At 46.8% G+C, this 23,639-nt stretch overlaps 2 protein-coding genes across 2 annotated transcripts; one reads left to right on the top strand and one right to left on the bottom strand.

The window, feature by feature from the left end:
• Positions 1-301: 301 nt before the first annotated feature.
• ARPC4 (actin related protein 2/3 complex subunit 4) lies at positions 302-12,346 on the bottom strand. Its single transcript, XM_032411906.1, has 6 exons — positions 12,097-12,346; positions 8,602-8,720; positions 7,053-7,164; positions 5,561-5,656; positions 4,467-4,637; positions 302-1,998 (listed from the first exon to the last, which is right to left on the bottom strand). Exons 1-6 carry the CDS (start codon positions 12,097-12,099, stop codon positions 1,993-1,995), a joined length of 507 nt encoding a protein of 168 aa, XP_032267797.1. The 5' UTR covers positions 12,100-12,346; the 3' UTR covers positions 302-1,992.
• Positions 12,347-12,444: 98 nt separating this feature from the next.
• On the top strand, positions 12,445-23,345 carry TADA3 (transcriptional adaptor 3). Its single transcript, XM_032411903.1, has 9 exons — positions 12,445-13,011; positions 13,712-13,944; positions 15,273-15,523; positions 15,643-15,748; positions 17,025-17,166; positions 17,257-17,360; positions 18,569-18,678; positions 20,760-20,945; positions 22,811-23,345. Exons 2-9 carry the CDS (start codon positions 13,738-13,740, stop codon positions 23,001-23,003), a joined length of 1,299 nt encoding a protein of 432 aa, XP_032267794.1. The 5' UTR covers positions 12,445-13,011; positions 13,712-13,737; the 3' UTR covers positions 23,004-23,345.
• The last annotated feature ends 294 nt before the right edge of the window (positions 23,346-23,639 follow it).

Here is a 23,639-nt window from a genome sequence, read left to right as displayed (position 1 = left end):
ACCCCTCCTCCCTTTAACATGACCTTGTCCTCCACCTCAAGAGACTTTTTGGTGACCTGGAAAGCTTTTGAAAGCTCAGCTCAAAGGCTGAAAATTTTCCTGACACCCACTTCCATAAATATACCCCGCCCACCCTGTAGACTACCACAGAATCAGTTTGTAAATATTAAACACTTCAGTTGCACCTATTTACACACCCAGCTTTCACTACCCACCCCCAAGTCTCTCCAAGACAGGGATAAGTTCACTCCCCCACCCCCCAAGCCTAGCCCAATGAAAATTATCAGTTTGGATACTGGGCTGGTAGAAAGATCAGCTGTTGTTTATTCAGTACCTATACCACAGGTACTGTGTCGGCCTATTTACATTATCTCCACTTTATAGATTAAGAAACTGAAGCACAGAATAAAAGGAACTCATGCAAATTCAGCCTCGTGAGTCAGGACTTGAGCACAAGTGTTTGTTCTTAAGGATTCACCAAGGTCTAGTGCTGTCCAATAGAACTTTCTCCAATGATGGAAATGTTCTATGTATGTACTCTCTGACATGGTAGGAATTAGTCATTTGTAGTTATTGAGCACCTGAAATGTCTCTGGTGGAAATGAGGAAGTGAATTTTAAGCTTTATTTAACTTTAATAATTTAAATAGCTCCATGTGGCTAGGGATGACAGAGGCAGAAGCCTTAGATTTGAAGTCTACCCTCTTGCTCACTAGCTGGGAGTTTTGGGGCAAGCTGCTACATCTCAAGGAACCGCAGTTTCTTTAGCCACATGGCATCATTATTTCTCTGAGGATACCTTTTAGCCCAAATGAGCTCATTACGTGAAAAAGACCAAAGCTCTGTATAGGCACAGAGAGCAGTTTCAGAAATGAATGGTGCTTGGATGGTAATGGGGGTCTCTGGGTCGGGGCCCTTGGCACAGATAACATCAGAAACCAATCAGGAGACCACCTCTTATGGGGACCCCCAGGCCCAAGTACCAGCTACATGGTCTTGGGAAGAAAAAGCCCCACCGCCCCGCTCCTTTCATATACACAGTGCACAGACCTCATGCAGCCCCAAAGGGGCAAGAAGAGACTTTAATCAGGGGAGGCAGGATCCACCAGAATAAGAAAAGGTACAGCGAGCGTGGGAGCAGAGGAGCCAGAGCAGGCGCAAGAGCCCCAGCTCAGGAAGCTCTGGAGGACTCACCCCTCCACCTCCAGCACAGGCACTGCACTGACAGACAAGGCAAAACAGCGGCCCCTCTCAGCTGGGAGGGCACAAAGTGGCCCCTGTGGCCAGAGGTGCCTGGCTTTCAGCGCCCAGCTCTGAGGCATGGCTGGTGGCCACCAGTTAGCCCTTGTCCCCAGCCAGCACTGGGTGGTTATCTTCAGGCAGAGCTCAGGAAGCCAGCAGAGCGTCCCAACAACTTCTACTGGGCCTAAGGAGGCTCAGGAGTAAGAGGGCAAGGGAAAGGAAATGGAGTCTGAAACCTTCCTCCTTCCCTCCCTCTCTCCCCACCTGGGGCTTCGGGGGGGGGGGGGGGAAGGGGGGAGACACACAATAGTCGCCTTCTGGCTCCAGGCCCGCCCAGACCCACAGCGACCAATATGGTACAATCACTGGGACCAGTCACAGCCACTGGAGGTGGAGGTTGTTTTGTTAAAAAAAAAAAAAAAAAAAGACAAAAAGGTTACAGTCTCCTACAAGCACAGAATTTAAGTTTCAAGACGTTAAAAAAAATCTGTCCCAGCCCAGGGGACCGAACATCAGAAGCCAGCCTGACCAGGCACGTGTGGCCTTGGGGCAGGTCCACCGCTGCTTTGTTGCCCAGCTAGCAAGCATACCACCCACCTCCCGCATCGAATGCCCACCCCGACCCAGCACCCCCACCCTGCCGCCGCCGCTGCTGTTGTCGCCGCTGCCGCTCTGGGGAGTAACTCCAGGATGCCTTCGCAGAGACGCGGGGGAGTCTGAGGGGGAAGACCTTGAGATCCAGCCAGACGGTTTAAAACTGTCAAAAGAACCAAGAGGCGGTGAATGGTGATTATTACTGTATCCTGGCAGGCCTGCTCTGGGGAGGTAGGCTGATCTGAGAGCTGCCACTGTTCTCAGATTTCTGAGGGATAGGATGGGTCCCAGCACACCTTGTGGGCACCCTTTTTCTAATTCAGCCTGCGCTGAGCAGTGACTTTCAGGGCACCAGCCTTAAACCTAGCACTAGACAAGACAGAAAAATTAAGGGTGAAGTGGGCTTTTCCACAGCTCCCCTTAACCGTGTCATGGAGGCTGCTATGAAGCTCTATCACAGTGCCTTGCTTGAACTGAGGTTGCCTTCTTTTGAGATGGAGGCTCACGAGCAAGGGCTTGGGGACTAGGGAGCCAAGAGCAGAAGGACCGAGGATCTGGTACTTTGTGTCAAGCTCTGGGTGGTTCTCCAACCATAACAGGCCCTTGGAAATGTTTTCTGCCTTCAAGTATCCCCCATGGTGCCCAGAATAGCACCAGACAGTTTACAGATCAGAGATTGTGGACCAATGGCCCACAAACTGAACCCAACCTAATAATGAGTGCTGGCTGGTCCACAAAGTATTTAAAAAAATATGAATTCATTGCCAACCTTGAAAATATAAGAGATGTTGCATACAAATCCAGATTTGGGGATTCTTTTGAAAAGCTGGAAGATGAAACTGTAACGGGCGGGAGCTCTGTGGTAGTGATCCTCTTCAGATGACGCATGTGCTTACCGGGTCCCCAATAGCCCAATTCACTCACATGCATTACCTCCCTGAGCCCTGCATGCACCTGAGTATGTGACCCCTGCCAAATGCTATGGTACTATCTTGATCTTTGATCTGAAAACCAAGTTCTAAGTCCCAGTTCCTCCTCTTACTGGCTGAGGGCCCCTGAGTAGGTGACTTGACTTCCAGAGCCCAGTTCACTCACCCATAAAATAGGGATAACACATGACTCAAAGATTGTTTCAGGGATTAAATGATATATATAAATGTGCTTAGCTGTGTAATTACAGAAATGCAGTTACCATCTGAAACTAAGAGTGCACTATATGTTGGCTAATTGAATTTAAATTTTAAAAAAAGGAAAGAAATTCAGTAACCATAATTAAATGACTAGTGAATGAGCCAAATATTAAATCAGGACAAGAACTATTTTCCTTTGCAGTTGAATGTAGAGGCCTCCTAGTGCCCTGGCCATAAAACTTTGGTGCTACAATACCTAGAAAGCTTACTATGTACCAGGTGATCTGCTCTGTATACATCTCCTCATTTAATACTCAACCATACTAAAAGGTACTATTAATAGTCTCGTTTCACAGCTGAGGAAACTGAGGCTTCGAGAGATTCAGTAACATGCCCAAGTAGGCAGTGAAGCTGGACGCACGCACAGGTGGTATGACCCCATAGCCTGTGTGATTTGAACAAGCATGCTACCCTGCGTGCACAGTAAAGCTATTGTACACTGACTGCCCTCAGTATAATTAAAGCCCAGGGGAAGAAGGTGTCATTTCCATTTTTAGGAATCTGAGCTCCTTCTGGGCTGGATCTGTATGCACTGGTAGGAGTAAACACTAAATCTACTATCTAGGGATTACGGTTAACTCTAAGCAGAACATGTCAACAAACCAAAGATTGTTTGGAAGAAGAAGAAAAAAAAAAAGAAGGCATGTCCTGAATATCTAAATAAGAACAACTGTGTCATCAGCTCATCAGTGTAAACAATTCTTCCTCTTCAGAGGACTGCAGTTGGGAACACAAACAACCAAAGAGGGATCCGGAGGACTGAAGCCATGAAAGTACTGGAAAACACGTTGAAAATATCATGACTTTAAGCCTGAGAAATAGATGCTGAAAACACTCAAATCTGGGGCGCCTGGGTGGCTCAGTCGTTAAGCGTCTGCCTTCGGCTCAGGTCATGATCCCAGGGTCCTGGGATCGAGTCCCACATCGGGCTCCCTGCTCAGCGGGAAGTCTGCTTCTCCCTCTCCCACTCCCCCTGCTTATGTTCCTGCTCTCGCTCTCTGTCAAATAAATAAATAAAATCCTTAAAAAAAAAAAAACATTCAAATCTGTTTGAAAAGTAGAATTACACTGATTCACTGTCCTATATTTTTGGAAAATTCCCATGTAGATTTAACTTGCCTCACCTGGGGTTTGAGCTAGATACAGGGAAGGACTGTGTACATTTTGAGATGTAGAAAGGAGCGTCTAAGTCCCCATGAGAGACTAAGGGAGGTGTCTTCGAGGCACTCAAATACAGAAAATGCCCTGCAGGTCCCAAAGATGACCCCCAGGTCCTCCAGCCCCAAGGCACCTGGCTGATGTGCCACCCACCAGAAGGTCCTATAGGCCTCAGCAAATATTCACACTGCTGGCACCACTTTACCACCAGATGCTAAGTTCTCAACCCACGACTCCTCCCTACCTCTCCTCTCGAAGGACACCAAGAAGGCCCCCCACTTACATTCTTGAGGAACTCCTCGGCTACGATGCGCGCACGAGCGTTGACCGACAGCTTCATCTCACTGATCTCCTTGTCAATCTCCTCCATGAAGTGGATCACGAAGTCCACCAATTTGTGTTTGTACATCTGCTCTGTGTGGAAGTTGGTGATCAGAAAACTGATGTCATATCCCTGGGGAAGGAAGACAGTAGAGAGGAGAAAGAGAAGGAACAGGAGAGAATTAGCATCCCAGGGCACTTAGTTGGCCATGTCCTCTAGGGTCACTGAGCCACATGCTTCCTACTGGCTGTGATCTTCTCCCAAGTCTCAAGACCTTCAGGCAGCAGCCTGCCTGCTCTGCTAGGGTGTCTATGCTGGGTCCAAGTAACTAACCCAGGTGAGAATTTTGTGTCTGTCAGGCATCTCTGGAAAACTACCTGTGATAAAACAGTTGCATTCAGTCATGGGAGAGTGAAGAACTTGAAATCTTGTTACAGAAAAATCTAATGAAACAGGGAGAAGAGATGCTGTGGGAGAAGGATGGGATTGGGTTGTGTGTGAAAGAGTAATCATTTGTTCTGGGTGGCCCCAGAGGCTAGATCTAGGACCGGGAAGAATGATTTTAGCTCAGGATGAGGATGAGCTTGGCCAACACATCTGCTGGTGCATGCTGCCCTGCATAGTAGTTGCTCAGTCACTGGGAATATTTTAAGTTGATTTGGAAGGGAGTCTTTGGAGAGGACTCAAGTACAAAGTCAGACAACAACTGAGCCAATGTCAACTGTGGCCTTGAGAGAATGATTTAGTTGGTGACAAAGCTTACAAAGGATTTCTGATTCATTGTGCCCTTTCTGCCGTTAGACTGTAGGCTCTGGGAAGATAAGCAACACATATTTTTTTCCTTTTCCCTGGTTGAGGCAGACCCAATTTTTCCTAATTCTGATACCCCTTATTCTCACTCCAGCTGAAATGAAGGCCAACTCTCCATTCAGGCAGTGGGTGTCCAACAGCTGGAGAAGCAGCAATCCTGGTTCTACAAACAATCCCAGGCCAATGACAGTAGACTCGGTGGGAGAATCTTGGGTATTATGAACATGTGGATCACATGGTCTCACCTCTACTGGTTTCCTTCGAAGGATAAAAAAGTTCTCTGCTCGCATCATCATGAAGCGCATGAACTTGTGGCATAAAATCTTCTCGATCTCATCAGCCTAGTAAAAGATAAACAGGGCTCCCTAAATCTGACATTACAGGCCAACAGAAACCTGTAGCCTGGTCTTCTGACCTCAATTTCCCCCAGACTCGCTGCAGGTAGTGGGGTTTCACATGGGGAGCAATCACTGCATGAATCATGGGGCATATGATTGCAACTGAATGTCTACTACATTAGAGCCTCTTCAACTCAACAGGGCATTATCATGATCTCATTTTTGCCCATCCCAGAGAGGTAATTCTGGCAAACCCAAGTCTTTTATCTGCTCCTTTGAGTCCATACCTACATTCAAAGCTGCCTCTCCCTTTCCCATTTCACTAGTGCTGTGTTTCCCAAAGTCTATGATACGTACACCATCTGGAGTTATCAGAGAGAAACTTAGGTGGTCTCCGCTTTAACAACAATGACCATTAAATAATCCCCAAAGTTTTTCCCTGCTGAATTCTCATTATTTCTAGTGAAAGAATTTTGCAGCTAAGTGCTGGTATGTATGCCCTTAACACCTCCCAACACTTGTTAATCTCCCTTTTTAACAGAGCAGGGCCCAGGGATAGAGCTTTCTGTAGGAAACAGGGCCTAGTCTAAATAACAGCTTTGTTTTCTTTCACTGCAATTACTTTTTTAGAGTTCTCCCTATCTGACAAGTGATACTTTTTTCCACTATCGCATAAGGTTTCTTTTTCAAACAAATTTAAGTAAAAGAAAGTACGTCAATTTAAGGAAATCCATTAAACAAATAACTGTCTGGGTGGTACACAAATAGGGCAAAAATTATAAGAGTGGTGGGAATATGGGGGTGCCTGAGTGGCTCAGTCGTTAACTGTCTGCCTTTGGCTCAGGTCATGATCCCAGGGTTCTGGGATCGAACCCCGCATCGGGCTCCCTGCTCCGCAGGAAGCCTGCTTCTCCCTCTCCCACTCTCCCTGCTTATGTTCCCTCTCTCGCTGTGTCTCTGTCAAATAAATAAATAAAATCTTTAAAAAAAATTTAAAAAATGAGTGGTGGGAACATCAACATCACCTAAAATAACGTAAGAAATTACACTTTGTTTTTTACCCTAAATCTCTTTTTCAAAGTTTATGGTGATCAAATTGGTACTGGTACTATTTATTTTTCTGAACTGGACTTATATCACTTATAAATGATTCTCTGACCTAACACCAAAACGGCCATGGCCTTGGCTGCTACTTTTCCCGACTTCTAACCTAGAGCAAGGGCTAGAAGATAGGGTTGCTATCTCTACTCTAGTGACCTGCTGAATCTGGCAAATCATTCCCTGGGTACAGTCAAGGAAATAGAGCCTGGGTTTCCTTGCACCTTGAATCTGGCATGACGATCTCTCAGATGGGGATCCCTAGCCTCCTGAGGAGGCAGGGGCTCAGTGGTGAGCTCACCTGTTTCACAGCAATGCTGACCCGGACAGAGTTGATGGAGCCCTCAATCAGAACCTTTTCCTTCTCATTCCTGCTGATGGTCACAGGTTGTAACAGGAGCTCTTTGCTACTCCTGAAAACACAATGTCAGAGAGGCCTCTGTACTACAGAAGAACAGAATGCTCAAGGAGACCCTACAGCAGGCCCAGGAATCTCTATCTGAGACCACAGAGTCCAAGGAATAGGAGACTCACAAGTAGGGGTGCTCCAAGATGGGGGCCAGCGAGTGTGTTCTCCAACAGAAGGAGCAAGGCTCTGGAGTCAGGGTGATAAGGTTTTGAAATCCAGCCTCCTCTGTTACTTTCCTTGGACAAGTTACCCTGTTGGGATCTCAATTTCCTCATCTGTAAAATGACTGATTCCTATTTCACTGGCAAGGATTGAGAGAGATCAAAAAGGGTCAATTGTCTAATAGAGTGCCTGGCACATGGTAGGAGCTTTACAAATGACAGCTCTTATTTTAAATAAGTACAGGCAAACCCATATACCATGTAGGGAACGAGAAGAGAGAGGCTGCCTTAAGGATAAGGACAAGCTAAAATCAAACAGAGTTTGGCCTCCTTTAATTATCAATTCAGAATGATTCACTTATTCAGCATTAAGACCCCTCTCAGCTCAGCTCCCATTTTGATGCCTCTGAATCTCTAGGTATTTGTAATGGTAATTAAAATACCCAGTGGAAATCATGTATGTTAAGTAGAGCAACATGAAACATGCTAACATCTTGTCAGTATTTTAAAATTCAAATCATTCCAACATGGTGTGGTAACACTGTTTATCTCAGTTATACACGTCTCAGATTAAACTTTAAAGGAGAACAGCATTAATTTAACAAAACATAAACTAGATAAGAGAAAATAACCCAAAATATGGAAAATTTGGAGTAAGGAATGAGAGAGTCCAGGTTGGCAGGGGGGAAAAACATTCTTTGATCTTTAAATTACAAGAGGACGGAGATGGCATCTAACAAAATTCTCCACTCTCTCCTTAAACTGGGTTCAATGATGACACAGGAGATACTTAACAAACAGCCCCACTCTGAGAAGTCACACTTTGTGTCAAGCAATCTTGGCTCCAGAGGAGCTTCTCCCCTGTGTTTTGTCCTGCCAACCCACTGACCCTATTTTCTGAACTGCAAATTGGGAACCATTGCTCATCGGGCAACAAGACAAATACATGGGGCGCCTGGGTGGCTCAGTCGTTAAGCGTCTGCCTTCGGCTCAGGTCATGATCCCAGGGTCCTGGGATCGAGCCCCACATCGGGCTCTCTGCTCAGCGGGGAGCCTGCTTCTCCCTCTCCCACTCCCCCTGCTTGTGTTTCCTCTCTTGCTGTGTTTCTCTCTGTCAAATAAATAAATAAAATCTTAAAAAAAAAAAAAAAAAAAAAAGACAAATACATGAACTATAGTTGTCTTGACAACTCCAGGATGGAAATTCATGGCAGCCTCCAGACAACTGCCATCTCTGGGGCTGAACCCATCATCCCCACCCTGACCTTTCTCTTCCCTACCTGACTTCTACTTCCGGCTTGTTGTGTCGTTCCACAACCTGGGAAGAGAAATTCTCCAGGCAGAGGGCAGCCTGCAGTGTGGCCCGCACGGCACTCAGGTAGGGGCGGAGAGTGGCAGTCTGTAGGAAAAAAAACCCAAGGGAGAGTCAGGATCTGTCTTAGCAAACCCACTGGCCCCCTACTCCAGCTACATGGGAGCCAGGCAGTACTGACAGTACCTGGCTCAGATACCACAGTGAACAAAACAGACTAGGCCTTCAAGGTGCCTTTCATTCTAAGTCTAGAACAGTGTTTCTCAACAGGGGACCATTTTTCTTGCCAGGGGACATTCTGCAATGTAGGGACATTTTTGACAGGACTTGGGGGTGGGGTGGGAGTGCTACTGGCATCAAGTAGAGGCCCGGCATACTGTTAAACATCCTAAAATGCACAAAAAAGAATTATTCGGGGTGTCTGGGTGGCTCAGTCAGTTAAGTGTCTGACTCTTGATTTTGGATTAGGTCATGATCTCAGAGTTGTGGGATCTAGCCCCGAATCGGGCTGCATGCTCAGCGCGGAGTCTGCCTGATTCTCTCCCTCTTCCTCTGCCCCTCCCCTATTTGCACGTGCTCTCTCTGTAAAATAAATCCAAAAAAAAAAAAAAAAAAAGACGAAAAGAATTATTCAACCCCAAATAGTGCTGAGGTTGAAAAATTCTGGTCTAAAGGCATACAGATGACAATGACTGTTCTCAAATCTGTCTTTTGAGCCAAGAATGGATAAGTCTACTGTGTGTTAGGTACTGATCTAAATGCTAAGATTTTATTTTTTTTAAAGATTTTATTTATTTGACAGAGAGATAGAGAGCACAAGTAGGCAGAGAGGCAGGCAGAGGGAGAGGGAGAAGCAGGCTCTCTGCTGAGCAAGGAGCCCGATGCGGGGCTCGATCCCAGGACTGTGGGATCATGACCTGAGCTGGGCAGCCCTTTAACTGAATGAGCCACCCAGGCGCCCCTAAATGCTAAGATTTTAAAGACCATCTCTACCTTTAAATAGCTCAACTAGGTAGAAAAGACAAAAAATAACTATGACATAAAGGAGAATGAAATGGAACAGAAGTTGATTTATAAATTGTATTTCCAGAAGAGACTGGTTTGGACATAAAAATGAAAATAGGATTAGGAGGATTTTATAATAAAAAGTAAACTAAGGACATTCCCAGTAGAGGGATCAGCTTCTACCTACACTGGTGTATCTTCAGTTCCTTGTATTAACTAAGTTCTTTCTCACCTCAGGGCTTTACACATGCTGATCCATCGAGCTACAGGGTTTTCTTCCCTCTTGACCCAAGTCATCCCTCAGACCTTGGCTTATTCAGGGAAGGCCCCTTCCTTCCTCAGAGAGGCCATTCTTGACTTCCCCCTTCATAGCATTTATTATAATTTACATGACATATCCTTCATATTTCTTTAGTAAAGTGATTTCTTCTTCACTAGACTGTAAGCTTTGTGGTCAATAGACCATGTCTCTTTATTCAAATCTACATACCCTGCACCTAGCTCAATACCTAACATATGCAATGTATTACTCCTTTTCTATAAAATATTATGTAGAATACCACAAGCAAGGTTAGAACACAACAAAAAAGACATTAAGAATTCCGTAAGTAGTGATGAGTAAAGTGTTGCTGTATACAGAAAGCACTTTAGATTCAGTAGATGAGGCTGCAATGGTGGCCTAAAGATTCATGGGTAATCTCAAATGCCAAGCTGTTCATTTTAGCTTTTCTTTTAAGGCAGTAAGGAACTGTTGGGACTTTCTGAGGAGGAAGTTATATGACTTCACCAGTTGCACGGTGGCTCTATAGAGAATGGACTGGAGGGAAGTGAGACAAAAGGCAGAGAGGGTTATTCAAGGAACGCTGATGAGAGCCTGAGGCAGTGGAAAGGACAAGCAGAGGGTATCACAAGAGTTGGACTGTCATAAGATGTAGAGAATAATGGAATCAAAAAACACCTCCCAACAAACTGTGGTTCACCCATACAATGAAATACTATTCAGGAATAAAGAGGAATAACTAGTGATACATGCAGCATGGATGAATCTCAAATGCATTATGGTTAAGAAGCCACATTGGGACGACTGGCTGGTTCAGTCTGAAGAGCCTGTGACCCTTGATCTCAGGGTCGTGGGTTTGAGCCCCATGATGGGTGTAGAAAATACAAAAATAAATAAATAAACTTAATTTTTTAAAAAGCCACATCAAAAGGCCTACATCCTGAAGAATTCCATTTATATGACAATATCAAAAAGGCAAAACTATAGGAGAAAAAAAATCAGTGGTTGCCGGGAATGGGGAGAAGACAGGACTGGTAACAGAGGGACTTGAGGGAACTTTTTGAGGAAACATTGTTACCTTGGTTGTAGTAGTGGTTACATTATTGTGTTTGTCAAAATCCATAGATGATAAACTTAAAAAAAGGGTGATTTTTAGATGACAAGCCCCATGACACCTGCCCTTTCACAGATAAAATGCATTCTCATGTAATACCTCAATAAAGTTGACTTTTAAAAAATCCAAGTGGGATAGCCTCAATTAGAAAAATAGAAAATCCAGGCTTCTAGCAGAGGTACGAAGACACAAAGCCAGGATAAGCAACATAAAAAGAAAAGCAAGTTTAGGAGAGAAAATGATGTTTGATCTGAAGGCCTAATCTGCAGTTGTCTTCAAGATATCCAGGCAAACCTTAAAAGAGAACTAGGAAGACAGATTCAAGAGCCACCAGAACACACAAGGTCATCAAAGCCGGGACTAGACAGGTACCACTAGGAAAAATGTAAAGAGGAAGGTGGTGAGCCCAAGCCTCAACTCCCGGGAACACCCACATTTATCAAATGGGAGGATTTCCAGGAAGGGAGGGATCAGTAGTATCAGAGCTCACGTACTATGGTTAAGGTTAACGCGGTTTAATCCTGACCAGGAAGAGGTCTGGGTGGTGGGAGCATAAAAGAGATACTTCTGTGGCGTAGAAACAAGGCAGGGAGTAAGGAGAAGAGTGGGATAAGGAAGTGTAGACTCTTCCTCCGGAAAACTGGGGTCAAGCGGGCAGGAGAGGACAAGACAAGTGTACTTAGGGAAGTTCTCCTCGGGGTGAAGAGACTTTACTATGTGCCTCAGCGACCCTACTACGGGCAATGAGGCCTACTAAGTGCCTTCAAGGCGCTAACACCAGCCTAGGAGGTCCCACTTCCGGCGTCCTCTATGCCTCACCATTCCCCACCTGGATCGAAAGCCAAACCATGAAGCTGCAAGGCCTGCTTAAGAGGGCGTACCCCGCTCGCCCCTTCCTCACTTCGGCTCCCGCCCCCCCCTCTCTCCCCCAGCCACCTCGTGCCCCCACACCCAGCAGCATCCCTCAGCCCCGGGCCTCTCCGCTGCAAAGCCGCATCTCCCCCAGACCCACAGCTCTGAGGCAAAACAGCGGGGGTCCCTGGACCGGGGCCCGGCTCTCTCACCATCGCGGGCGCTGGCTGGGCCGGAAAGCGGAAGTGCGGAAGTGGCCAGCCCCGCGACGCCTGCCCTTTCGCGAGAAGCGCAGCCTCAGTCTCCGCCCGGACTTCCGGACGGTACCATCTATGATCCGAGCGTAGAAGGGGGTGCTTAGGAACACTTGGTCCTTTGGAGGTTTCCCCGCTAGGGCTGTCTTGACATTTTTAGACTCCTGAAGTCTCAAATCGATACTCAAGCTTATCCCGTTATCGATGCAGGTCTCGCCTGTGACTTTGGCCTTCTTGTCTTTGGACTGTCTTTCCCCATAGTCAGGCAATGGTGCAGCCCGGCCTCAGGTTGGGCACCATATTAGGACAAGGCTAGGCGGAGGAGCCCTTCGTTCCTTCCGGTTCTGCGCCCCTATCCTTTCTCTGAGCCCCTCCTCCTTGCAGCCCCTGGGGCTCGGCGGGACTAACAGCCCGGCTGAGAACGCGGCTATCGAGCCCCGCCCCCAGCCTCAGGCTGTTCCCCAGAGTAGGCCTGAGGCATACCCTTCCCCCCGCCCACCTGCAGCGGGTTCGCTCGCGGCCTGTAAACCCTTCCCCGCAAGCCATATCAGGCTCTCCCTCGCGTCTCCCACCCCCGCGTCCTCTGCAGGGGGCCCGCCCCTAGCCAGTTCCGGGGCGGTTGCTCCCACCAACCGGAACTCCCCGCCCCCTCCCGTGGCTTGGGGGCCGTAGGAGGCAGCAGGAGGCTGCAGTGAGGAGGTAGAGGGGGCGGGGGCCGCGTTAGGGGGTCCCTAGAGGACGGGGACCCTGAAGGCAAGTCACTGGGGCGACCCACGGGAGGGGCCAGCCATTACACAGGCGCACTTCTGTGCCAGGCACTGAACTGGGCTCTTGACGAGCATCCTCTCTTAATCCTCAGAACATCCCGGGGAGGTAGGTACTGTTGTGATCCCCATTTTACAGACTTCTTATGGGGAAACAGACTCAGATTTCTTTTGTCCCCATTTTGTAGATGGAAAAACCGAGACTCAGGAAGGGTAAATAATATGTTCAGAGCTACATAAATAGAGAATGGTAGAGGCTGGGCTTGAACCCAGGTATGTCTGGCTTACCAGCCCACATTCTTAACCACTGTCAGGGGCAAAGAGAAGGGACAAAGATAGGAGGAGGTAAGACAAGGAGAAGCTGGGAGGCACAGAGAACATTAACATTGTAAGAATGGGATGTTTGGAGCTCAGGGGCTTTGCAGAACTCAAGGAGGAGTAGAACGGAAAAGCATCAGGAAGATAGGGCTTGGTATATCACGGAAATTAGTGGCACAGACTCACAACTACATCTTGGTAACCTTGGGCAGGTACCTATGCTTACAGAGTCTGAGTTTCCTTCACTGTAAAGTGTAGATCACCATTGTCCCTTCTCATGGGGTTGGGTGAGGAATTCAGTGAGAAGCCCCTAAAGTGTCTGTACCTAGTTTGGTGTACAGTAAGTGCTCTGTGGGTAGGAGCAGTGCCATCAACCTTGTCAATAAGGTACTGAAGCCGGGCTTTCTCCTTGAGTCTGTCCCTGGATGAAGGGAGCTCTTGGACTTTTCTTGTGCCAGTTTATCTCCTACCAATGGCTCTCTCCTCTCCAGTTCCACAGGGTCCCGTATCCTGGGCCATGAGTGAACTGAAGGACTGCCCCTTGCAGTTCCATGACTTCAAGTCTGTGGACCACCTGAAGGTCTGTCCACGCTACACGGCCGTGCTAGCCCGCTCTGAGGATGATGGTATCGGCATCGAGGAGCTGGACACTCTGCAGCTGGAGCTTGAGACCCTGCTTTCCTCTGCCAGCCGGCGCCTGCGGGTTCTCGAGGCTGAAACCCAGGTGATACCCTACAGAGAGGATATCACCAGGGGTGGACTGTGACGAGTTATGGGATGGGTCATTGAGTTAGCCCCACCTGCAGAGGCCTGGGGTACAGGAGCTTAGAGGGCTAAGGAGAGACCCAAGCTGGGCTCACGTGACACATAGATTATACAAGAATGTGCATGATCCTTATAAATGGCAAGATTTCCAATTTACTAAGCCTATATTGACCCCAACCCCCATTATGTTCTGGGTCCTGTGCTAGTCATTAGAGAGAGGTAATTAGGACACTTCTGGCCTTCAGGGAGTTTGCCAAATAAAGGGAGGGAGAGGTCAGACAAATACCAGGTGATGTTGTGTTATGGTTAGAAGTACCAGGGGAACTGGATTGAGAAGACCTGGATTTGAATCCTGGCTTAAGCACTTGCTTAGTGTTGCTGTTTCCTAGCTATATGACTGGGAAAGTTGCCTCCCTTTGCATCAATTCCCTATCTGCAAACTGGGATACCTTTGAGCTTTTGTGAGGATTAAAAGAGAGGGTTTTTTTTTTGCAAAGCCTCAGGCTGATATCTAACATTAAGTATTTCAGATGTTAATTATTTGTACTCTTCACTATGTAAACATCCCCTGAGCCCTGTGTGTCAGATGCTATGCCAAATCCTGGGGAGCAGACTTAGTTAAGATGAATTTCCTCATCTCTAGTAGCTTATAATCTAGTTGAAAAGACAAGGTATGCTGTTCGTTCCAGTATGATCAAACAACACATTTAGGCCTGCAGTGGGGGTACAAAGTGTCAGAGACCCAGGGAGGACCAAGATGCCATTTTAATTGGACCTCAAAGGATGAATAGTTAACTTGTGGTCCCTGGGAGTGCACTGAAGCTTTTTGAGCAGGGCTGTGGCATATTCGGTTGTATTTTAGCATGTAAGAAGCTGGGTAACTGATGTGGAGAAGGCTTCCCAGTTGTGGTGACATTTGAAGCGAAGGTCTGCTGGGAGGCTTGTTTGCATTCACCAGAAAGTTACCAGCAGCATATTCCAGTGCTCATATGCACTGGGACATGATCATTTGTTTGACCTAAACACTGTGTGACTGGCTTGAGTGATACAGAGGTGAATCAGTACAGACAAATGGAATGATGAGAAGTATATGAATAAAGTCCTGTGAGGTAGGCACAGTAAAGGAACTGAGTTTTGAAGGATGAGTAGGAGTTTACTAAATAAAAGGGGATGGATAAATAAGACTTTGGAGCCTTCTCAAGTTCTAGCTCCTAGTTCTTCACTAGGAGAAAAACTTGTCCTATGACTTCTCTTCTCCCCCTCAGTGATAGTCTCTGCAAATTTCAGATCCTCACTGACTGGCAGGATAAGAAAGGTGATCGACGATTCCTGAAGCTGGGTCGAGAACATGAGCTTGGAGCTCCCCCAAAACATGGAAAGCCGAAGAAGCAGAAACTGGAAGGGAAGGCGGGACATGGGCCAGGCCCTGGCCCTGGCCGGCCCAAATCCAAAAACCTTCAGCCCAAGATCCAGGAATATGAATTCACTGATGACCCAATTGACGTGCCACGGATCCCCAAGAATGATGCCCCCAACAGGTTCTGGGCCAGAAAATATAAAGGGGCCTTGGGATTCAGGCAGTAGAGGCTGTGGAGGGGCCTGGAGGCGAGGATGGTGGGGCAGGAGGTGCCCATTCAGGATCTGCTTCTCCTTGCAGGTTCTGGGCTTCCGTAGAGCCCTACTGTGCTGATATCACCACTGAGGAGGTACGCACACTAGAGGAACTACTGAAACCCCCAGAGGACGAGGCTGAACATTACAAGGTAGAAACCCTGGGCCTTGGTAGACAGGGTGGTGAACAGGAGGGCTCAGAGGTGCCTCCGAATCAAAGATCCCAAAGTCATATATCATCTTCCTTCCCCTACTCTGCCCTAGTCTAGTCAACCCACCCAGACACCCAGGCTCTGATTCTCAGCTCTCTTGCATTGCCTCCTCTCTACCCCATCCAAATGATCACATACATCCTGAGGCATCTACTTCAGTGACACCGTCCTTTGTCCCAACATCTCTGTTACCTCTGCTTTGATTCAAGCCTTCATTAGCTTTCACCCAAATGGTCTCTTAATACTTCCCTGCCTCCAGACAGACTTTTTGTTTTCTTTTTTTAATATATTAAAGTTTTCTTATGATGTAAATAAAACTGGATCCATTAAAGAAAATGTAGAAAATACAGAAAAGTGTCAGGGAGCACTCTCCTATAGGTCAGCTGTTGTGATCGGATGTGACGCAGGCCTACTCCCAGGCCTCCCCTGACTCCCGTACAAGATGGACTCCAAGCATCTCGGTCCTTGGTGACACAGCCCTACTGCCCCTCTCCAGTTTCCTCAGCCATGCCCCCTCGTCACTGCTGCATTTACCAGCCCTGCCAGGCACCTTGCCCTCACCTCAGGCCCACCCAGGCTCTTTGCTGGTCTCTGGGCCTCTGTACATGCTCTTTTTCCCTTAGCAAACTAATTGGTCCTTCAAATCACTGATCCCTTCTTATCTCCACCAGAACACCTTTGTAGACTCCCCGCAGAAAGTTTCTTTTTCATGTGCCACAACACCTTGACCTACCTCTAGCACTTCAGTTCTTTGAATTTTTAAAAAAATTATTTGAAAAAGAAATTATTTGAAAAGTTAATTCATATAGGCAGTAGTAAATTCAAGTAATACAAATGAGAATTTCTTCTCCTGACACTAAGGCTCTTAGGTCTCTCTAGGGACAACAGCTATGACCTGAGATGATCCAGGTACATACACCATTCTGCACCTATATCTTGGAAATTGTTCCATACTGGCTCCCATGTGTGTCTTAGTTGGTTTTGTACCTGTCTCTCTTACTAGACTGTGAGCGTAGAGATTTTTATCTCCTTTGTTTCTTCCCACCTATGCAAGGCACGGGCCTTAGCCCTGGGGTAAGTCCTTGGGAGACAGATAAGTGAAGGAATGAATGATGAGCCTATTGGCAGTGTCCCAAGTGCACAGAGAGCCCCCACTCACCCCGGGCATGGCTTGCCAGTGTTTACCCCTTTTGGGCCGGGTGGCATCTCCCCACAGATCCCACCCCTGGGGAAGCACTACTCCCAACGGTGGGCGCAGGAGGACCTGCTGGAGGAACAGAAGGATGGGGCCCGAGCAGCAGCTGTGGCTGACAAGAAGAAAGGTCTCATGGGGCCACTGACCGAACTGGACACTAAAGGTAGGCCCCTCGCCTCCCTGCCCACCACAGGCCAGGACTTGAGTTCCCAGATCTCAGCCCACCTGTCTACCGTTTCTCTGCCCACTTTAGATGTGGATGCCCTGCTGAAGAAGTCTGAGGCCCAGCATGAGCAGCCGGAAGATGGGTGCCCCTTTGGTGCTCTGACGCAGCGCCTCCTACAGGCCCTGGTGGAGGTGAGCACCCTAACTCAAAACAGGAATTATGCTTACTTTCTGTTTTAATGTTTTATTTTGTGTTGAGGTATATCATACATTTAGAAAGGTACATAGATCTTAAATGTATAGATTGATAAATTTTCACACATAAGCACACTTGTATATCTGGCCTCAGGGTCACAAAATCAAGCATTGCCAGTGTCCCTGAGCCCCTCTCATGCCCCTCCCAGATTCCAGTCTCCCCCAAAAGTAGCCACTACAGCACAGTTACTTTTGTTGAGTGTTAGCTAAGGGCCGAGCCCTGTGCAAGGGCTTTCCACACATCCTCCTGTTGGAGGCAAGGACAGTGGTTCGCCCCGTGTTGCATACTAGAAGATTGAAGCTCAGAAAAGGGAACTGTTTGCTTGAGGTTTTACAGCTGATAATTAGGAGGAGGACCCAAAGCCCAGGTACAGAGTCCCCTTCTTTATGCCTACTGTCTGGCCTTAGGCACATCCCTTCACCTCATTGAGCCTTAGTTTTCTTCCTGGCTCAAACACAGTAGTGTTTTTCTCTCGTTTAAAAGTCTGGGGCACATGTTCCAGGTTGGCTGAGGTGGGAGTGAGGGGAGATCTCAGCCCCACACCATCAGACAAGGACCCCAGTTGTGGTGGCTTTTCCACCCTAAACATGCACTCTGTACAAGGTCATTCTGGGTATGATTGCTACTCCAAGCCCACAGAAAAAGAGCAAGAAAGAATGTGTGAAGGAAGGTTTATGGGCCATGACTGGCTGTGGCTCTTATCTCTCCTGATCTCTTTTCACTGGAGAGAATTTGTCACATGACCACATCTGACTACAAGGGGAGCTGGGAAGTGTAGTGTAGCTGGGCAGCCCTAAGCCCAGCTACAGAAAGGTGAGAATGACTTTTGGACAGCCAGCAGCCCTGCCACGTCGTGCTCAGCACGGTGCCTAGTACAGTGCAAATGCTTAGCTCTTCTCTTTACTGTTGTTGAGTATTATCATTGCTCATCTGTGCTCCCTTCTTTTGGTATCAGTACGAAAAAGGGGTTTCTAAAATGATCAGAGCTTTCTGGAATCAGTTTGGGAAGGCTTCCTAGAGGGATGGGAACAATAAAAGAGTTTTTCTGGTTTGTGAAGACTGAAGACTCTGACTGCAGGTTAGAGAGGAGCAAGAAAAATACTACAGCTCTTACTCCCTCCATCCCATTCCTGTGGTCTTCTAGGAAAATATTATTTCCCCTATGGAGGACTCTCCTATTCCCGACATGTCTGGGAAAGAATCGGGGGCCGACGGGGCAAGCACCTCTCCCCGCAATCAGAACAAGCCCTTCAGGTGAGTGACAACTCTGTCCATATCCTACTATCTGTCCCCTGCCTCTGTTGACTTCTTTCCATCCCAACATGGGGAGGTCTTCATTAAAAGAGAGGTTGAGGGCATTTTGACGAAACCCAATGGAAGTTTCAGACATTCTTGCTGGCCCAGCATTTCTGCGTGCATAGATTTAAGTACAGGGTTGTTCATCATAGCACTGTTCATACTGTAAATGATCTAAATGTGCAACTGGCTAAATAGTTGTAATTCCACATGACGAAATAACTTGTAACTGTTAATCATCTTAGAGAAACCTGGTTAATTGACATGAAAAGATGTAACAAGAGAGTGTTAAATGGAGAAAATGTGAGTTGAGCACAATACAGTTTGATCCTGTTTTTACTCAGCATATATTTAAATGTGTGCACATAAGGAAAAAAACCTAAAATAATGTGTAATAAAAGATTGGAAAAAACATGTAACAAAATCTGTAATATATATGGTGTATAAGTAACATAAAATATGTAATTTTTGTTATGTGTAATGTTAATAACAGCGAAGTAACAGTAATATTTTTAATAGTAACATAAAATAATAGTGGTTCTCTCTGAGTTGTTGGCATTACAGGTTTTTCTGTATTTTTTGACAATGGATATGTGTTGGCTTATGTTTGAAACAAGACCAGATGTGTGTCTCTATTTTTTTTCCAGCGTATTGTGCAATAATTGACATATATCCCTGTATGAGTATAAGGTATACATGTACAAAACATATAGTGGTCTGATTTACGTATGTTGTGAAATGATTACCACAGTAGGTTCAGCTAACATCCATCTTCTCACATAGATACTATAAAGAAAAAAAAAGGAAAAATATTTCTCCTTGTGATGAGAACTCATAGGATTTACACTCTGTATCATACAGTAGTGTTAGCTACGGTCATTGTGTTGTATAAAATATCCTGGGACTTACTTATAATTGGAAGTTTGTACCTTTTGATCACCTTCCTCCAGTTCTCCCCCCCACCCACCCTCTGACTCTGGTAATGGAAAGTCTGATCTCTTTTTCTATGAATTTGTGTTTTTTTTAGATTCCACATATAAGTGAGATTATGTGGTATTTGTTTTTCTCTCTCTGACTTATTTCACTTAGCATAATGTATTCAAAGTCCATCCATGTTGTCACAAATGGTAGGATTTCCTTGTTTTTTTTAAGGGTGAATAATAATCTGTTGTATATATACCACAATTTCTTTATCCATTCATCCATCAGTGGACACTGAGGTTGCTTCCATATCTTGACTATTGTAAATAATGCTGCTGTGAACATGGGGGTGCAGATATGTTCTCCAGTTAGTATTACATTTCCTTTGTACATACTCCCAGAATTAGAGTACTGGATCATGTGGTAGGCTCTGTTTTTAATTTTTTGAGGATCCTCCACACTGTGTTCCACAGTGTCTGCACCAGTTTACATTCCCACCAACAGTGCAGGAGGGTTCCTTTTTCTCCAGATTCTCACCAGCATTTGTTGTCTCTTGTCTTTGTGATGATGGCCATTCTAACAAGCCAGAGGTGATAACTCATTGTGGTTTTAATTTGCATTTCTCTAATAACTAGGGATGTTGAGCATCTTTTCATGTACCTGTTGGCCTTTTATATATCTTCTTCGGAGAAATGTCTATTCAGGAACTTTGCCCATTTTTTTAATTGGGTGGGTTTATTGCTTTTGAGTTATAGGAGTTCTTTATATATGATGGTTATTAACTTTTCATCGGGTATATCGTTTGAGAATATTTTTCCCATTCCATAAGTTATTTTCTCACTTTGCTGATGATTTCTTTTGCTGTGCAGAAGTAGTTTTTTGATGTAGTCCTGCTTGTTAATTTTTGTTTTGTTGCTTGTGTTTAGGTGTCATAGCCAAAAAGTCATTGCCAAGACCCATGTCAAGGAGCTTAGCTCTTAACATTTTCTCTTTTTTTTTTATGCCTAGATAGAGAGGGGGTGCCCAAAGAGAAAAGAATGTGTTCACTAACCTTGGGAAGCTCTCCGGGATTCCCCCTCTAAGCTGGCTCTTGAGCTAAGGACTCCCTTCCTCTGTAGTGTGCCACATACCAAGTCCCTGGAGAGCCGCATCAAGGAGGAGCTGATCGCGCAGGGCCTGCTGGAGTCGGAGGACCGCCCTGCAGAGGACTCGGAGGATGAGGTCCTGGCAGAGCTGCGCAAGCGGCAGGCCGAGCTGAAGGCACTCAGTGCCCACAACCGCACCAAGAAGCACGACCTGCTGAGGTGAGTGTGGCCAGGTGGCATGGGCCGGGGGGTGGCCAGGGCGGCCTGGACCACTGCTGCTCGCCTTCTGGGGGCTTCACAACAGGGTTCCCAAACCCGGCAGGGCCTCTAAATCACCCAGAGAGCCTTGGAAAAAATACCATTGCCAGGTACCACAGACTCTAGGGCTCAGCCATCTGTGATTGATTTATTTACCTATTTGGAATTGTGGTGAAAAAAACGTATAATGTAAAATTGATTCTTTCGACCTTGTTTATGTGTACAGTTCAGTGGTATTACCTACATTTACATTGTTGTGTGATTTATTTTAATTTTTTCATGCTTATTTTCGTTTTCCCCCAACATATTTTTATGACAAATTTCATAAACACAGAACATCTGAAGGAGTAGTACGATAAACAGCAATATACTGTCTACCTGGATTTATCAACTGTTAACAATTTGGTTGGATATCTGTGATTATTATTGGTCCTTCACTGGAAATTGCCCAGTATTTTAGTATCAGTTCTTTAAGGAATTGGTCACAATATCTTTCATTTTATATTGACTCCCATCCATCTTGCCCTGCATTGGTCATGACAAAAGTATAGGTGACGTCTGGAGGGAGATTATGTTAGTTGTTGCCCTTTATGGAGGGAGGTAGAGAAGCAGCCTCACTGACAGGTGTATCTTCCCCTCACAGAGCCCCAGCAGGGCAGGGCACACTCGTTCATTTGGCCAGCTCTGCCTGTCTCTCGCACGTTGTACTGGGGGCTAGGAAGAGAGGCAAAGCAAAGGCTTGTGGTCTACAGGTGGGTTGTTGGTAAAGAAGTGCACCATTAAAAAGAGAGGGAACTGCTGACAAGCTGCTAAGGGGGTGCTTAAGGATAAGGGTGCACTGAGTGCCTACAGTGCACCAGGGGCTTTATGTACATCCTCCTGTTTAATCGTGACTACTGTCCAAGGGGTAGGTGGTATTTTCCCTGTTTCCTAGAAGAGGAAGTAAAGGGCCAATGAGGTGAGTGCTCTCCTGAAGGTCATACAGCCAGTAAACAACCAAGTTGCAACTTGAGCCCAAAGCTAAATGCAAAGCCTCTTTCTAGTTCCCTTTCATGCAAAAGCAAGAAGAGGAAAATAACAGATGAAAGAGGTACTGAGTGGGGTGGAGGAGAGAGGGTGAGAGGGAGAAGCAAGGATGTGCAGATAGAGAGGTAGTGGACAGTGAATGAACTAGCTTGGGTTGTCAGAAGGCCAGAGTCCAGCCCTCAGTCCTGCTATGGACCAGCTGCAGGGCCTTAAGCAAAGTATCTCCTGTCCTGAGCAGCAGCTTCCCCTTCTAGAAGATTAACAGGTTGGACTAGGTCAGATCCACCAACAGAGGAATTTATCAGTCGGATTTCATTTACAGGGGTTGGTTTGGCATCTCACGTGCTTCATGTAGACCGCAGGCTGCCTAGACCCTTAGGTTGCTCTGAAATTTGGATACTGAAGTAAGCAGGTCTTTTGCTGACACTAGAACACCTTTTAAAGAAGGTTGTTTGGAGCCAGCCTGCCTTAATTCAGATCTCCTACTCACTAGTTGTGGGATCTTGGGGTGTTTCTTACTCTCCTTGACTTCTGTTTTATCACTGGTAACATTGGGATAATAGTACCTACCTCACAAGGTTGTTATGAGGATTAATTCTGCTGACATATTTGAAGGGCTTGAGATTATACCTAGCACGTAGTACCATATAAATGTGGTTCAGGAACTTTGCTTTTTGGTATGAAACGGTCCACAGGAGTGCCAGCCTGGGGTGATGCGTGGGTTCAGTCTGAAACAGGGAGGGGGGGCCCCCACTGTGGAGGTGGGCTTCCCATGGCACCTGGCTGGCTGGTCCCCACAGGCTGGCAAAGGAGGAGGTAAGCCGGCAAGAGCTGAGGCAGCGGGTCCGCATGGCAGACAACGAGGTCATGGATGCCTTCCGGAAGATCATGGCTGCCCGGCAGAAGAAGCGGACCCCCACCAAGAAGGAGAAGGACCAGGCCTGGAAGACTCTGAAGGAGCGTGAGAGCATCCTAAAGCTGCTGGATGGGTAGCCCTCACCCCTGCCTCATGCTGCCTGCCCCTGGCCTGGGGGAAGGAGGGGTGGGAAGCCCACTTCCTTCTCTGGGCTGCCCAAACCATAGGCCTGTGGCCACCTGTTAAATGTCAAATCGTGGCAGTCTCTAGAGGACTGTGGCCTTTCCCTGAGGTCTTGTGACCCAGCTCTGTTCAGCCAGGACATGGGAGGCCCTGCTGGGCTGGCCTGGGGCCCTGTCTGTGCTTCCCCCTCTTTACTATCCCCCACGCCCACACCTCTCTCCCTCAAGGACTTCTCCCTTGTGGTTTTGTAAAGTGCAAACCTAAAAGTAAAGTGACTGCTGTGGTTTTTAAAAAAGTACCCAGAATCTTTGAATGTCTGTTATTGTGGGGTAGAAAAGAACTGGTGTGGGTGGCAAAGGAGGGCATGCTTGGGGGCTCTCAGCCTTTGGCCACTCACCCATGTCATTCATTCAGGAAGAACTCTCTGAGGATACCTGCGGCTGCAGGTAACAGAATACCCTCAGCTCAGACTGGATTCACAACAAGGAAATGTGTTGGTCGGGGCCTCGGTGGTCCTGGGGCAGGGTGGCCCCCGGGGTTGGCCAAGCCAGCAACTCAACAGGACCATCAAGGGTCCAGCTATCTCTCTG

This window comes from Phoca vitulina, unplaced genomic scaffold (genome assembly GCF_004348235.1).
Source record: "Phoca vitulina isolate PV1807 unplaced genomic scaffold, GSC_HSeal_1.0 scaffold13, whole genome shotgun sequence".
In the NCBI taxonomy this organism is placed as follows: domain Eukaryota; kingdom Metazoa; phylum Chordata; class Mammalia; order Carnivora; family Phocidae; genus Phoca; species Phoca vitulina.
This window is presented reverse-complemented; position numbering and strand designations above follow the sequence as displayed.

Bases quoted from the DNA above. Each gene is read 5' to 3' on its own strand.
- TADA3 (XM_032411903.1), top strand. From the start codon at position 13,738: ATGAGTGAACTGAAGGACTGCCCCTTGCAGTTCCATGACTTCAAGTCT. The intron at 15,524-15,642 runs GTTCTGGGCCAG...TTCTCCTTGCAG, and splicing joins AAGAATGATGCCCCCAACAG to GTTCTGGGCTTCCGTAGAGC. The intron at 17,361-18,568 runs GTGAGCACCCTA...GTGGTCTTCTAG, and splicing joins TCCTACAGGCCCTGGTGGAG to GAAAATATTATTTCCCCTAT.
- ARPC4 (XM_032411906.1), bottom strand. The intron at 7,165-8,601 runs GTAGGGAAGAGA...TTGTGTTTTCAG, and splicing joins AAGCCGGAAGTAGAAGTCAG to GAGTAGCAAAGAGCTCCTGT. The intron at 5,657-7,052 runs GTGAGCTCACCA...ATCTTTTACTAG, and splicing joins TCAGCATTGCTGTGAAACAG to GCTGATGAGATCGAGAAGAT.